The following is a 16,819-nucleotide window of genomic DNA, read 5'->3' as shown; positions in this document are numbered from 1 at the left end:
AAAAACGTGCATAAACCACAAATACACATAAAATAATCAATAAATATAATAAATAAAATCTAAAAAAATGCTTTCAAAAAAGATGAAATGAAAAACTGGTAAGGGGTCTCTATTGTCTCTATTCACGAATATGCTTACAGATATTGTAGAAAGAGAAAAGTCGGGGAAATCACCTTAATTTAAAGCTAGGAATGTAGCTGCAATATAACACTTACCTAGAATGTACAAGGCATAAAGTTCACTCAGCAATACCAGGTGGGGAAAAAAAACCTTACCAGTTGATGTAATAGTTGGATTATCAAAAAGATTCAGTATGTCAGAAACTGTTTATTTTTGAAAATAATTCCACAATATAGGGTTCTTTTTAACAGGAAATCCTATTAATTCTTTTTTGTTTGTTTTTGTTTTTTCAAGATGGGGTTTCTGTCTTGGAACTTGCTCTGTAGACCAGGCTGGCCTTGAACTCCCAGAGACCCTCCTGCCTCTGCCTCCAACAGGCTCATTCTTAAATGGCAAGGCAAGTTTGAGAGTTAACATAACCAACAGTCCACTTTTGTCTATGTGGTCCCTCAGCAACAACAACATAGAGTTGTGGTTAACTGTCAAAACAATACACTGCTACACCTGGGTTAAAGTTTCCTGGGCTCAAAACACAACCATAAACATATAAAGCCAGAAGAAGTATGCTATGGTTGATAGCTTTTTAAAATTATAACAGATTTTAAAGAAAACTCACTAAAACGTTGACAGAAAGGTAACACGCCTGAAGAACATCAAATATATACAAAATACTGAGAGAGCTCTTTGAATTTTTGATGGAATTTAAATGAAGAGGATATAAATTAATAATAGTCTATTATATAACTTTTAAAGACAGGGTCTCATTATGTACCCCAGGCTAGCCTGGGACTTTCCATCTTCCTGCATCACCCTCCTGGCACTGGAGTTATAGGCATGTGCCATCCTGACCAGCTCATCTACCCTTTCCAAAAAACAGATTCCTCAAAATCAATAAAAATTCTGTAAGCTTGGGATTCGAGCTCAGATTGAAGAAACACGCCCTTTGGCAGTAACAATCCTATTACAGAGTAAATGCTCAATCATTAGCTCATTGTCAAGTATCCAAATGAATGAGGGGCCAGAGAGATGGTCCCAGCACCCAGGTGGTGGCTCACAACCATCCCTAATTCCGGGTCCAGGTGATCTGATGCCCTCTTCTGACCTCTGAGGGCACAGGGCACACATGCAGGCAAAATGTACACAGAAAGTGAATAAATCTACATTTGAATAATGTTAGTACTGGGAATCTGGTACAAACCCCTCTGTCTTGTGAAGGCAGTGGAAGATGTCACCTACACACTCCAGCTGGGCTGGAGGCTTTATGCAGATCACTTCAGTGCTCTAGGATTCCAAACAGGAGGAGCAGCACCATTTTTTCATTCCCTATCTCCTCTAAAGCTTTAAGACACCCTACAGAGATACAAAGTATGAAGGGCTAAAAATAGGCAAGGCACTTGGAGCAAGATGGAAAAGTAAAGATTTTAAACCCAGTGCAAAAATTGTCTTTTTTTCTGATACGCAGTCCTATAAATCAATTCCTCAAGAATGAACATTCCTGTGTGATGGTCATGGATCTACTTTTAATACATCCAGAGATGAAAGAAGCTTGGAAGGGAACTAGTTGGTGATCAGAGTTGAACCAGCAGAGCAACGTGGCCCCAGGCGAACAAGATTGGATTCAGTGACTACCTGCAAAGCGTCCCACATAGGAGAACTTAAAGCAATCTTCCTTTGCTGGACAGCTCTCAAACACACCTCACAAGATTAGCAGGTAAATCTCAATGAACTGCATAAAAATTCTTCACTCATGAGCTACTTCTGCTAAAATATAAAAACCTAAATTTGGGCCCATAGAAACGTATCAGTGGTTAAGCGTGAGTACTGATAGCTCAGAAGGCCTGAGTTGGTTTTCAGCACACATGTCAGGTGGCTCACAACCACTTGCAGGGAAGCCAACTTCATGTGTGCAGAGCTACCCCCAAACACACCCTGTTCACACAGACACATAATTAAAAATAATTTTTTAAAACATACACACACATTTGCTTCCTCTTCGCCAGGATGATACTAGATAAACTTCCTATGTTGCCCAAATGGAATCAAACTAATTTTAATTTAAAATTAAAATAAATGGAAATCTTTTATTTAAAGAGTCTTGCTATGTGGCCTAGGTTTATCTGGAATGGCCAATCCACCTACCTCTACCTCTCAAGGGTTGAAATTACAAGCATGACACCAAACATGCTAAAATAATGTAAACCTGTACAATAAAATATTATACTGCCAGGTGATAGTGGCACATACCTTTAATCCCAGGACTCAGGAGGCAGAAGCAGGCTGATCTCTATGAGTCTGAGGCCAGCCTGGTCTACATAACAAATTCCAGGACAGCCAGGGCTATACGGAGAAACCCTGTCTCGAAAAACAAAAACAAACAAACAAAAGTGTGTGTGTGTGTGTATATATATATACACACTCAGATATGTATACATATACACACACACACACACACACACACACTTTGTATTTTTTAATATGTTAAACTAGGAGAAAATAATACTCATACATTCATCTCTAATACCAAAGAAAGAGAAGTAATGGCATAAACAGGATTAATATGGTAAACACGGTGTCTCCCCGCCCTGCTTGGGGGCCTTCACTGAGCCTGATGTTGGACACTTGCAACCCCAGTACTCAGAAGATGGAGGCAGTAGAATGTCAACTTTGAGGCCAGGCTAGGCAAGACAGCAAGATCCAGTCTCCAAGTGTCTTAGTTAGCTTCTGCTGCTGTGATAAACATCATGACCAAAAGCAACTCAGGGAGGAAAGGGTTGATTTCATTTTACAGCTTAGAGTCCATCATCCAGGGAAGTCAGAGCAGAAACTCAAGGCATCAACTTAGAGGCAGGAATCGATGCAGAGATCATGGAAGAATGCTGCTTGCTCACTGGCTTACTTCCCAAGGCTTACTCAGCCTGCTTTCTTATACATAATAGAAACAACCCAGGAACAGCACCACGTATCTTCAATGGGATGGGCCCTCCCACATTAATCACCAATCAAGAAAATGCCTTACAGATTTGCCATAGCCCAATCCTATGGAGACATTTTCTTGATTAAGATTCTTTCTTCCAGAATAGAGAGATGGCTCAGTGGGTTAGAGCACTCACTGCTTTTTCCAGAGGACCTGGGTTCAATTCCCAGCACCCACATGGTGGCTTACAACCATCTGTAAGTTAAGTCCAGTTCCAGGAGATCCAATGCTCTCCTTTGGCTTCCACGATACCAGGCACACATGTGGTATACAGACATACATGCAGGCAAAATAGTCACACATAAAAAAATAAAATAAACCTTTTTTTAAAAATTCCTTCCTCACAGAAAAACCCTACATTGTGTCAAGTTGACAGAAAAAATAGCCAGCACACAAGGAAAAGAAGAACTCCTAAGAGATCCACTTTTGTGGCACCAATTTCACAAGAGTTCTGGCATTAACAGGGAAGTGGAGGGGTGAATGGAAGTGTGGTGACGCACAACTGTGATGTCACCTACTCAGGAGGCCAGGCAGAAGGGCAGCGGAGTAGAGAGGCTAGCATCAGCAATTTGGCAAGAGTCCTCTCTCAAAATTAAAAATGGGTTGCTGGTGTAGCTCAGTAACAGAGTGCTTATCTAGCACATGCCAGGCCCTGGATTCAATCTCCAGGACCAAAAGCAAAAAGTAGGTAAAGTGGGGAGAAAAGTGGGTATCTCTTAGGCACCTACCACATGCCAAGCAAATGGCAAAGAATTTTACATTCAGCTCCTTGTAGTGTTCTGAATAAGAATGGCCCCCATAGGCTCATATATTTGAATGCTTAGTTGTGAGGGGTTGGCACTACTTGAGAAGGATTAGAAGGTGTGGCCTTGTTGGAGGAAGTGTCACTGAGGGGGGTGGGCTTTAAGGTTTCAAAAGCCTAAGCCAGGTCCAGTGTCCTGCTCTCTTCCTGTTGCTCTAAGCTACTTCTCCAGCATCATGTCTGCCTGCACACTACCATGCTCCCTCACATGATGATAATGGACTGAACCTCTGAAACTGTTAGCCAACCTTAATTAAATGCTTTCTTTCATAGGAGTCTCTTCACAGCAGCAGAACACTGACGAAGACCCTCCTTATTTTTCACAATGGATTGTGAGATCATGAACGGCATTGTTTTTATGGATGGATAGACTTATTTACTTCTGTTGCTGGACATCAAACAGGGCTTTCTACCCTCCTGTGCTCGGCAAGCTCTCTACCACTGAATTCATCCCCAGCACCCTATCACCTTTCCATCTGTTAAGAAAGCCTGATTTACAGTATGGTGGTTTCTCAGAAAACTGGGAATCAATCTTCCTCAAGACCCAGCTATACCACTCTTGGGCATATACACAAGTAATGCTCAATCATAACACAAGGACACCTGCTCAACTATTTTAATTATTTATAATAGCCAGAACCTGGAAGCAACCTAGATGCCCCTCAACCGAAGAATAAAGAAAATGTGGCACATATACACAATGGAGTACTACTCAGCAGTAAAAAAACAATGACATCATGAAATTTGCAGGCAAATATCATCCTGAGTGAGGTAACACAGACTCAGAAGGACAAACATGGTATGTACTCACTCATAAGTGGATACTAGATGTAAAGCAAAAGATAACCAGACTACACCCACAGCTCCAGAGAAGGTGGCTAACAAGGAGGACCCAAAGAGGGATGCATGGATCTCCCTGGGAAGGGGAAATAGATGAGATCTCCATGAGTAAACTGGGGATGAAGGGGGGTAATGGAGGGTAGGGGATGAGGGATGAGAACATAAGGGAACGGGATGATGAAGCTGGAACAGGGACGAAGTAAGAGAGCAAGGAAAGAGATACCATGATAGAGGGAGGCATCATGGGGGTAGGAAGAAACTAAGTGCTAGGGAAGGTCCCAGGAATCTACAAGGATGACCCCAACTTAGACTACTAGCAATAGTGGAGAGGGTGCCTGAACTGGCTTACCCAAGTAATCAGATCGGTGAATACCCTGTCATCATAGAGCCTTTTTCCAGTAACTAATGGAAGCAGATGCAGCGATCCACAGCCAAGCACCAAGCCGAGCTCCAGGAGTCCAGTCGAAGAGAGAGAAGAGGGATTCTATTAGCAAGGGGCATCAAGATCATGATGGGGACACCTACAGAGACAACCAACCAAGCTAGGGGAACTCAAACTTTAGACCAACAGCTATGGACCCCCATGGGACTGGACTAGGCCCTCTGCAGAAGCGAGACAATTGTGTAGTTTGATCTGCCTACGGGGCCCCTGGCAGTAGGATCAGGATCCATCCCCGGTGCACGAGCTGGCTTTTTGGAGCCCAGTGCCTATGGTGGGACACCTTGCACAGCCTTGATACAGGAAAGGGGCTTGGACCTGCCTCAACTGAATGTACCAGGCTTTGCTGACTCCCTGTGGGAAGGCATACCTTGTTGGAGGAGGAAATGGGGGGCGGGTTGGAGTGGGGGAAGGCAGGAGGGCTGGAAGAAGGGAAGAGAGGGGAATCTGTGGTTGGTATGTAAAATGCATAAAAAATTCCTTAAAAATTTAAAAGAAAGAAAATGTAGAGTCATAAATAAATAAATAATAAAGAAAGAAAGAAAGCCTGGTTTAGGAGCTGGAAAAATGGCTCAGCAGTTACGAGCACTGGCTGATAGGAGTTTGATTCCCAGCATTCAAATGGCAGCTCACAATTATCTGTATGTAATTCCAGCTGCTGGGGATCCAATGCCCTCTTCCTGGCCTCCATGTACATGTGATACACAGACACACACACACACACGCACACGCACACACACACACACACACAAAGAACAATTTTTTAAAATGCATTCAAATCTGATTCAGAGCTCTTCCACTCCATAACAATTTCTCCAAAGAAAGGAGCCTTTAGTGGAATGCACATGTAACACCAGAGGCAAAAGGCCTGACTTCATTTGCTAGTTTTTGATAAACTACAGGAACAAAAGCCTCTCAGAGCATCAGCTTCCTCACTATTAACATGGAAGACTACCCTCCAAACTTACAGAGCTGTTACACGGAAACTAAGTAACACACGTGAAATGGATGATATACACACCATTCAAGGTTAAGATATAAAATCAAATTACCAAACAGAAAATTGGAGGACAATACTCTTTTATTTTCAAATTTTAAACACAGTCTCAGCCTGGTGGCAAAGAGCTGTAAACCCAGCTACACTAGAGGTAAGGTTAGAAGGATCACAAGCTCAAGGCCTGCCTGAGCTGCAAAGTTGAGTTCAAGACCAGCCTGGCCAACTTAGCCAGACCCTGTCTCCAAAGAAAAAGTCAAAGGAGGGATCTGGGGCTATAGCTCAGTGGCAGAGCACAGAGCACCTACTTATCATGTGCATAGTTCCATCTCCAGCACCAGAGGAGAAAATCTTCAGCCAATTATTTAACAAAGGAATGAATAATGCAGACTAGGACCAAGTGAGCAGCAACGCTCACACTTGAAGCGCCAGCACCCACATGCCAGTCACCTACTCCATCCCACCCCCAAGAACTTCCTGCCTCAAAACTGAGTTAATGAGGTCTCCTGACGCCTCCTTCAGATCAGATCAGTCTGTTCCCATAAAACACAGAAGGGAACACAGCAGGGACGATGGAACTCCTCTCGTGCTAGTAAAGATGATGCCACTGAGACTCAAGCGACAATGACCTCCTGCGGTTGGTACTTACTGATCTTTGAGATCTGTAAACTGTTTCTCAAGATTGGACATTTCATCTAAACATTCCATTCTTCTCCTTTCACAATCTTCATCATCCATTTCTGTTAATCAAAAGACAAAAAGGGAACTATCAAAGATCAAACGTCAAGGCAGGCCTGGGAGCACTCCCAGGCCCGGGTCCCAGAGCTTGCGAGGTACAGGCAAGAGGGTTAGGAGTTCAAGGCTAGCTACAACCATATGCCACATAGCAAGTTGGAGGCCAGCCTGGGGTACATGAGACTGTATCTCAAAAAACAAAAAAGATAAAACTGCTTCAAATATATCTAAGTCAGTCCAAATAGAAAAAAAAAATGCTGTAATTTGAAATTGGACATCCAAGGTCTATATTAAACCTTAAAGGAAAATACTTTTTATCCAAAATAATTACTACTATAGAATTAATTTAATGACAGATTAGTTAAAGTTCCAGCAGTCTCTAGAGCTCCTGGTGTTTATCCATTTTTTCAGTCTTCTTAAAGGACTTTAAAAGCTATGTCAATTAAGTAATTAACCCACTTTTGGTTTTACACTAATTCTTGAGAACTTAGCACCAAAAATGACTATGCTCATAAAATGTTACTAGTATTCAAAAACCACATCTGGAATTCTTTCTTCACAGCTGCAACGTGTCAGCTATGGTAGTACAGGATTTGTAAGCCCAGCACTAGAGAATTTGAGGCGGGAAATGATAAAGTTTCAAAGCCAGCCTGGGCTGAAGAAAAAAAAAAAAAAAAGAAAGAAAAACCAGAGCTGGAAAGATGTCTCAGAAGTTAAGAGTGAATACTGCTCTTACAGGAACCCCAAATTCAGTTCCCAGTATCCATGCTATGGCTCACAACTGCCTGTAACTCCAGTTCCAGGGGATCAGATGCCCTCTTTTGGCCTCCAAACACACCATACACATACACGTGATTCGAATTTTTTTTAAATCCTAAAAATAAATAAATAAGTAAATAAATAAATAAAAATGAAGACGGAGGTGGAAAAGCCACATGGCTGATTACCCCATCACATAAAAAAAGCAACTAATTGCTAGGCAGCATGGTGTGGCACAGGCCCTTAATTCCATCACTTGAGAGGCAGAGGCAAGTGGATCTGAGGTCGAGGCCAGGTTGGTCTACATAGGGAGTTCCAGGCCAGCCAAGGCTACACAGAGAAATCCTGTCTCAGCAACAACAAAAAGCAAACTAATCCCACTACATGGAGTTTAGGGAATCCTGTGCTGGCAGTCATCTTCTCACTGTTCCCTCTCTCCAGATCACTGTCAGTCAAAGGGAGAGAGAGCAAAGGAGGCAAAAGGTAAACCAACTTTTAAAGACAGCAACCAGTAATAACCAGGTCTGTCCCATTTCCTCATCTTCTATTTTTATATCACATACATGAAACACATCAAAATAGATCTGCATCTTGATCTTCATCAAAGAAAGGGTCAAACTATGAGAAAGAGTCACAGCACGTATAGTTATTTTCATATAGCAAGGAAGTATATGATGATAATTTTCTAAAACAAATTGAAGTATCTCTGCCTCTTAATAGCCTCCTCTGTAGGTCTTCAAAACTCAACTGCAGATCTAATTCCACGTAGAGCACAGGCCCAAACTGTTCAAAGGTTTGACAGGGAGCAGGAGGGACATGACGGGGACACATGATCGCACACACACACCACTTGGCCCCTCAGAGCTTCCTATCTTCCAAATTCTGTAGGAAGTCTCTGGGTCCCCAGGATCTGCTCAGTACCAGGTGAAACAGGAAAAAAATGGGACATGTAATATGCAAGGTGTGGTAGAATAAAAATGGTCTTAGAAAAAGTAAAACACATTTAAATGATTTACTTGCACTTAAAAATTGACTTTTAGTTCAAATCACTATTATGATCTTTGTAAATTATGTTACTTTCTAGAATGAGATTTTTTTTTGAGCATGTTAAAAATCATGACAATGTAAATATTAGAAGGAAAGAATTATAACACATTTAATGGGAACCTGGCTCCCATTAAAACCCAAGAAGAACATGGGCTGGAGAGATGGCTCAGAGGATCTGAGCACATAACTGTTCTTGCAGAGGACCCAGTCTGAGTACCCAGCACCCACACTGGGGGGCTCACAACCACTTGTAACTCCAGCTCCAGGAGATCCAATGCCCTCTCTTCTGGACTCCATGGGCATCCTCACTCATATACCTGTACCTACACATAGACACATACATATACACATAATTAAAAATAAAACCTTAAAAAACAAACAAGAACACTTAATATAAAAATGCTTTGCTCCTGGGCTACATAGCACAACCCTGTCCTCTATATCCCACCAAAAAAAAAAAAAAAAAAAAAAAAAGAACATTTTTCAGATGCAAGAACTGTATTTATGGAGTATAAATGTGATTTATAATCCCTACTTCATGTTAAATAATTTGCTAATTTTAGCCGGGTGGTGGTGGCACAGACCTTTAATCCCAGCACTCGGGAAACAGAGCCAGGCAGATCTCTGTGAGTTCGAGGCCAGCCTGGTCTACAGAGCGAGATCCAGGACAGGCTCCAAAACTGCACAGAGAAACCCTGTCTCGAAAGAAAAAAAAAAAAAAAAAGAATTCACTAATTTTGAAGTCTCACCTTCTTATCCCGGGCAGGTTCCAATGTTACATTTCCATCTGTCAGTTCAGACATTCTTACATAAACAGATGGAATACTCAACAGCAACATGCTCCAAATACTTTATCCTCTATCTTCAACTCAAGTCTTTTCCTTTTCCGTTAGTGCTGATGCTACCCACACCTCTCCTGTGTCTGAGCTTTCCTCTTACCTTCACTCCTAAAGTGAGATTCCTCAACTCCGTCTTTAGCCATCTTTGAAATCTCTCACAGCTACAGCTTTCTTTGCCTTTGCAAGCTTGCTGGTCTCCCAACCAAACTGGTTTTCTCATTCTCCAACAAGCCTTGAACTCTGGCCTTTGCACCTTTTCTCACATTCCTTCTCCTATATGAACTTCCACCTTAACTATCCCAACCCAGATGCTTCAAAATAAGGCAATCCCTTCTTCCTCGGGTAAAGGTGCTGACCACTCAATTCTGGGAGTATTTCCTCTGCCTCTGAATGCCTCCAGCACTGTGTACACCCAACCGCTTATTTGGTAACTTACAACAGTATTTCTAGATATTCTTATTAACTCTTCGAGAACTGTACAATGTATTTTGAACATATTCGCTCCCCCTCCCCCAACTCCTCCAGCTCCACCCACCTCCCTACCAACTTCAAGTCCTTCACTTTTCCTTTTTTGCAAAACCATGGAGTTCAGTTTGTTTTACCCAGCCATTTCTGGGTTGGAGCCTGCCCTGGCATGGGGCTGACCAACCAGGGGTCATGCTATTAGAGAAAAGTGACTCTCGACCCGGCGGTGGTGGAACACGCCTTTAATCCCAGCACTGGGGAGGCAGAGGCAGGCGGATCTCTGTGAGTTTGAGGCCAGCCTGGTTTCCAAAGCGAGTTCCAGGAAAAGGTGCAAAGCTACACAGAGAAACTCTGTCTCGAAAAAACCAATATACCAATAGCTTCCTCAGCCAGGGGTGGAACTCCATGCCCACCTCCACCCCTTCATCCTGGGATTTTTTCTGGATTCAGTCTGCTCAGGTCTTGTGTATGCTGTCACAACTGCCGTGTGTTTGTCTCTTTGACTGCTCTGTTGAGTAAGGAAATCACTGTTCTTCACCTGAGACAAGATAATACCTCTATATATTTACACCTCATGCTGAGTAGTGCCCAATACTGAGCAAAAAGTCTCCCTCCTAAACATTTACTTTTGGGTGGCTGACCACTGCCATTACATTCTTCCACGGAGGGGTGTACTCTGACAGCAAGCCTGAAAAAAGGGTGTGTGTGGAGTGACCACACACGGTTGTTAACGTGTTATCAATGCTTCCCTTAGAAACATGGCCAAGACCAGGGTTAGCCGAAGAAACCCTTCTCAGTCTCCATCATATGGCCAGACAGAGAAAGATCCGGAAAAAAATCACCAATACCGATCATTTCTGAATGACAATTACTAAAGATTCACAAAATGTGTTTGTAATGTTAATCTACCTCCCCCATCCAAAAAAAAAAAAAAATAACATATAAATAAAGGAATCAGAAACAGCCCAGAGATACAAAATCATGAACGCTAGAAGATTCTGGGAATCTGGGAACTGCCCACATCGTCCAGATCTAAAAAAAAAACCAATGAAGATTCGAAATCCTCCCTCAGGCTGGTCCCTTCTTGGTCTTGGAAACTTTGGGGACCTACTATGAACGGGACAGTTCCCAAGTTAGTCCCCTCGAGAGCACTGATGACCGTACTAATGACAAGCTGACCTACAAGCAAATGTTAACGAGTTCCAAGCCCGCCAAGGACCAAGGCAAACCTATCCTCAGCGCCCCCACACACGCTGACAAGGGTGGCGGACACTAAGTAGGTTGGGGGACGGGACTTTTCCACGGTCTTCCAGACCAGCCAGCGGGGCATTCCACTCCCGGGTGGGTAGCCCCAGGGCACCGCCAGGCGACCGTAGGGCAGGCCCCACCCGTGGACAGAGCCGCCTCGGGTCCCCACAAGTCAGCGCCCGGCCCGCCGACCCGGACGGAGCCCGAGCTGGCGGCGCCCCGCAGCTCCCGGGTGCCGGAGGCCGGGCCAGTCCCCGCCCCTTCCCCGTCTCCCCGCCCCGCGCTCGCAGCAGGACGCGCCGCCCGGCGTGAGCACCGCGGCCTGTCGCGCGCCGGGCGCTGGGACCCGGCATCCCTGCCCAGCTGGGTCGCGCACCTGAGCTGTCCCCGTCCTCGGAGACCGACGAGCTCTCGGTGTCCTCGTCTTCGGAGCTGCTCCCCTCGTTCTCCGCGTAGTCCACCTCCATCTCATCGTGATGATTCGTCTCCTTCTTATCTCCTCGGGAATGGACCGGCATTTTCCAGCCGCGCCGTCGCTTCCCACTCCCTGCTCCCAGCCCGGCCACTGCCGCTTCGGGGAAGGGCGCGCCGAACGCCCCGAATCACCCGGCCGCAGAGCTCGCTCCGAAACCCTCGACTCCTCCCCACCCCCGGCCCGGGCCTCACAACCTAACCCGCAGGCTGTGCGCTCCGAGCTCTGCCATTGGCCAAGGCTGTCCTGGAGCGGGGGGCGGGACTAGCCTTGTAGACAAACGATTGGTTGTCTGTGATTACGGCGCGGCCTTCTGATGTATGTCGGGAGTTGTAGTCCTTAGGCCTCGGAGCTTCAGGGGCTATGGGTTTCTAAGGTCCAGCTGCCTGCATCGTTCCTAACTTCGGACTTCAAGTCCCACAAGGCAGGAAAGCTGACATACTGGGACGCAGTTTATAAACTAAACAGAAACAGATTGTGCTGATTTGGTCCGTATTTATTCTTTTCCCGCCAAGTGGTTATCTGATCTCCCTAGCTACGCAAAATGTGAAAAGGTCCTATGCCTGAAAGGGTCTTTCCTTCCGTACTCTTTGAGCCTAGAGAGGGGCAGAATCGTCTCTTCTTAGTAGTACATTTATTGCCGCGAATAAACTATTAAATTGAATTGTATGTATAAGAAAAAACTTGTACTTTTTAATTTTCACAAAGGAATTTTAATCTTGACATTTTTACAGCCAAAAATACAGAGGGGAAGGAAGTTTTATCTTGGTATTTCAGTCTAGCATTTTTGCATTTTTTTTTAGTTGTTTTTGTTTTTGTTTTTAATTAATGGAAGATGCTACCAGTTGATTTAATTTCAGGTTCCAATGAAAAATACATGTTTGACTTAAAGAGATTTCATAATTTTTTTCAAAAACAGGATACACAGACAAATAGGACGCAGTAAGTACTACGTGATTATTGTAACTCACAACAGCTGACTACTTTCATTCTACCTCAGGTTGTCTTGGTAGAGTAACAAGCTTATTGCACAGTAGAGGAGTTGAATTTCCAGTTCAATAGCCCCGAGGTGGGAGTCAGTATTCTATCCATTTTGTAAACAAGAAAAATCATGTCCAAGCAAATCTTAAAACTATATTTTAAGATGGGGGTGATGGGACAGGCCAGTAATTTTCACTTGGGAAATGGAGGGTGGTCACAAGTGCAGAATCGTCCTCAGCTACATACTGAGTTTGAAGCCAGTATTGTCCACCTAAGACCCTGAAAAAAAAGTGAAGAATTGTACTTTACCACTCATAAAGATAAGAGCAATTTACTATCGGAAGATACTTCGTAGAATGAGCTACAGGGGTAGCTCAGCATTTAAGAGCATGTTCTGCTCTCCCGGAGGATCAGAGTCTGGTTCCCCATACCCACATCAAGCCTCACATGCACATACCCACACACAGAGTCATACATTAAGATAAAAATGAGAAAAAAATAAATCTTATTTTAAAAGATCTTTTCAAGGGCTATAGAGATGGCTCAGGGGTTCAGAACACTTGTTCTTGCGGAGGACCTGAGTTCAGTTCCTAGGACCCACATAATGGTTTGTGTAGGTGGAGTTTCTCTGTGTCCCAGCAGCCACTTCATAATAATCACACTGAGCCTTAATATTAATTATAAATGCTTGGCCAATAGCTCAGGCTTATTACTAACTAGCTCTTACATTTTAAGTTAACCCATATTCCATATTTATACTCTGCCATGTGGCAGTACCTTTATTACCATGGCATTTTCATCTCCTGCTCCCTCTGCATCTAGCTGGCAACTCCAGACTCTGCCCTTCATCTCCCAACATTCTCCTAATCTGGCTTTCCTACCTAATTTTATTCTGTTCAGCTATTGGCCAGTTAGCTTCTACATTAAACCAATCATGATGACATATATTCACACAGTACAAAGGAATATTCCACAGCATATCTCCCTTTTTGTCTAAATGAAGAAGGAAAGTTTTAACTTTAACATAGTAAAATTATATACAACAAAAACAGTTATCAAGTAAGAATTATAGTTACCATATCCACTTGTGTTTGGCAAAATTAGAGAAAATACTCTATTATCTATTCTTTTTTGGTGAGTCCAAGTGTTGTACCTAATTCACTTTCTGTCCTAGCTTGCATTACCAACCCAAAACTATCTTTTTATGTCTCTCAAACTTAGACACTGTACACCTCTTTTGTGAGTGTCTTTTCTGAATTTTGTAATAAGGAAAACTATAACTATCTAGTCTTCAACTCTATCAGAGACCTGAGAAGGATATAATATTACCTGAGTAAACAGGAATTGCAGAGCAAACAAATACCAAAACTAAGAAATGACAGAAACATTTAGCTGCCTGGACAGTCACCCTAGGTTCCTCTATAATGTTGGGGCATCCATCTTTGACCTACAAGTGTAGAATATCTAACAGACATTCCTGTGAAGCAGGGAATTTTGAAGGACTGTCTTACCTTGTCTTGGCAAAGTTTGGCAGTCACCTTTCTTGCATCCTGCTAGTCTAGTTTGGACAGTAAATTGTCAGCAATTGAGGCAAGGAAAATTTCTTTCTTTTTTTTTTTTTTTTGGTTTTTTTCAAGACAGGATTTCTCTGTGTAGCTTTGTGCCTTTCCTGGAACTCACTTGGTAGCCCAGGCTGGCCTTGAATTCATAGAGACCCACCTGACTCTGCCTCCTGAGTGCTGGGATTAAAGGCGTGCGCCACCACCACCCAGGAGGAAAATTTCTTTGTCCACATGGCCATAAAGAAAACAAACTCTATATGGAATTTCTTCAGTGTCCATCATCTTCTCTAAAGTAGATTGGTGCTGCCAGGAACAGATGTGTCTCGGTGTCATGAAAAGCCTTAGGTTATTAAACATATTAAATGTCCTGTTCTGTAGATCTTTGAAGTGTTTAAAGACCATCTATCTAAATATATCTGTGTATGACCTTGAAAACATGCCTAACATGACTATAAATTTAACTATTATAGATGACTATTAATCTGTATGGCTTAACTACATTACATTTTTAAATGAGCTGCATAAGCACAGTACTCCAAACAAGAGTAGAAACATAGGTACAGTAGGTTCTAACAAGAATAACCTTAAATTTGTATCAATATACAAAAATATCTTAAACAAGAATAGAAACATATATATAGTATAGCAAAAATAACCTCAAATTTGTATCAATATACAAAAGTCCATACCAATGTAAAATATTTAAGACTACTAGTTTTTTGTTTAAAAGTAGATTCAATAATCTACCCTTTAATCTTATCATTTCTATATCATATCCCACCCACCCCCTTTTATGGGAGACAGGGTTTCTTGGTGTAGCTTTGGCTGTCCTGGAACTTACTCTGTAGACCAGGCTGGCCTTGAACTCACAGAGATCCACCTGCCTGTGCCTCCAGAGTGCTGGGATTAAAGGCATGTGCCACCACTGCCTGGCTCACACACACACACACACACACACCCTTTTTTTTTTTTAGAAAGAGATCTTTGAATCTAATCTCCTTTGTTCAGCTGTTTCCTGACCATTACCAATAACAACCAACCCCCTTAAGTGATAACAAACATCCATAATCAGTTTTTTGAGAATGTGGGCATGGTTCTCTAGACTACTTCCTGTTGTTTGAAGGAGTTGACATCTTTTTGGAACCTTGAGAAAACTGGATAATTGTTAATTCCTGGATGGAGTATTCTGTGAGGCTGGATCATCTCAGTCAGCAGTTTTGAAGTTGTTTTGGATGTTGGATCACCTGGTCCATTTTTATTGATGTCTGGTTCTCTTGCTCTAAAAATACATAAACTTTTAAAAGTAACATACATATCTGCATTAATCCAAGTATAGACTGTGCATTGTACACAAGTCAATCAAAGATGACTTTTTTTTTTATGTGTTTGAGCAGGTAAAATATACATCAGTTGTCCTGTAATTCTTCTAGGTTTCTTTTTTTCATGTCTGTCTGTAGTCAGGATTTCAGGAGGTCTTCCTCCATCAAAACTGATTTTCCTTAACTCAGAATGAATCCATAACCTCTCATTTCCTGTGGAAATAAAAGCATAACCTGTCCCCCAAAGCAATACATTTTTTTACTTAAATTTTGAAGTCAAGATATTTTTAAAATATATAGGCTGGTTGAATCTAGCAGTTTTTATAATCCAGTGTCTCGTAGCAGCCAAAAAATTCAAAGACAACACAATAACATACAGGATCCAGATGCTCTCTATTTCCCATCTTTATGTGGCTTATTATAATTTTTATGTCTCCAGTCCTTTTTTAAGGACAATCTCTACCCTTTTTCTTTTCTCTCTCAAGCCTTTGTATGTTTTTAAACACACTGTAACCCATTTGGAGGTTTTTTTCTGTCTGAATCTGTCTTTACTACATATCTGTAATCTTTTCTGTCTGCATGAGCAAAAACCCCCAAACCCGCCATGCAGTGTATAGCCTAAGCCCGCAGGCAGCGGCTGGGAGAAGCCTCTCCGTGCTGGCCCTGTGAGAGTCTGCAGGAACCTGCCATGCGGCTTAGCTCGTGGCAGTTGGCAGCTGGCTCTTTCTCACAGGTAGCTGTTGGGAGATGTATCTCAGCACTGCAGCTGGCATGAGACTGTGAGACTAGGAAGCTGTGTTTATCTCTTTCTGTGCATTTAAAACTTTTTTTTTTGGCTTTTTGAGACAGGGTTTCCCTGTGTAGCTTTGCACCTTTCCTGGAACTCACTCTGTAGACCAGGCTGGCCTCGAAATCACAGAGATCCACCTGGCTCTGCCTCCTGAGTGCTGGGATTAAAGGCGTCCACCACCACCACCCGGCAAGAACTTTTTTTAAAGCTTTCTCAGGCTTTATGTGGATGACGTTGGGCACCAGGTTCACAACCATCCATAACTCCAGTTTCAAAGGAGCCCTGTGCCTTCTTCTGACCTCTCTGGGCACCATGCATGCACATGATTCACGTACATACATGCAGGCAAAACACTAATGTTGTGGAGTGTTAGTTTAAGATGTGTTACATTCATTTATGCTGTGGAATATTTGTTTAATGATGCAAATATGTG

The 16,819-nt window shown here is 42.8% G+C and overlaps 1 protein-coding gene across 2 annotated transcripts in view; it reads right to left on the bottom strand.

The window, feature by feature from the left end:
- Brms1l (BRMS1 like transcriptional repressor) overlaps window positions 1–11,989 on the bottom strand; it is a 28,350-nt gene extending 16,361 nt beyond the window's left edge. The window contains exons 1-2 of one of the 2 annotated variants that reach the window (XM_059279426.1): window positions 11,639–11,989; window positions 6,819–6,909 (exon numbers count right to left, since the gene is read on the bottom strand). In XM_059279426.1, the coding sequence (XP_059135409.1) occupies window positions 6,819–6,909; window positions 11,639–11,780 (233 nt within the window). In that variant the 5' untranslated portion in view covers window positions 11,781–11,989. Of the gene's footprint in view, window positions 1–6,818; window positions 6,910–9,649; window positions 10,034–11,638 lie in introns of those variants that run through there. The other variant, XM_059279427.1, reaches the window with a different exon arrangement.
- Window positions 11,990–16,819: the final 4,830 nt, after the last annotated feature.

The sequence above is a fragment of the Peromyscus eremicus genome, chromosome 14 (genome assembly GCF_949786415.1).
Source record: "Peromyscus eremicus chromosome 14, PerEre_H2_v1, whole genome shotgun sequence".
NCBI lineage: Eukaryota > Metazoa > Chordata > Mammalia > Rodentia > Cricetidae > Peromyscus > Peromyscus eremicus.
The sequence above is the reverse complement of the archived record's forward strand: the minus strand, read 5'-3'. Positions and strand labels throughout refer to the sequence as shown.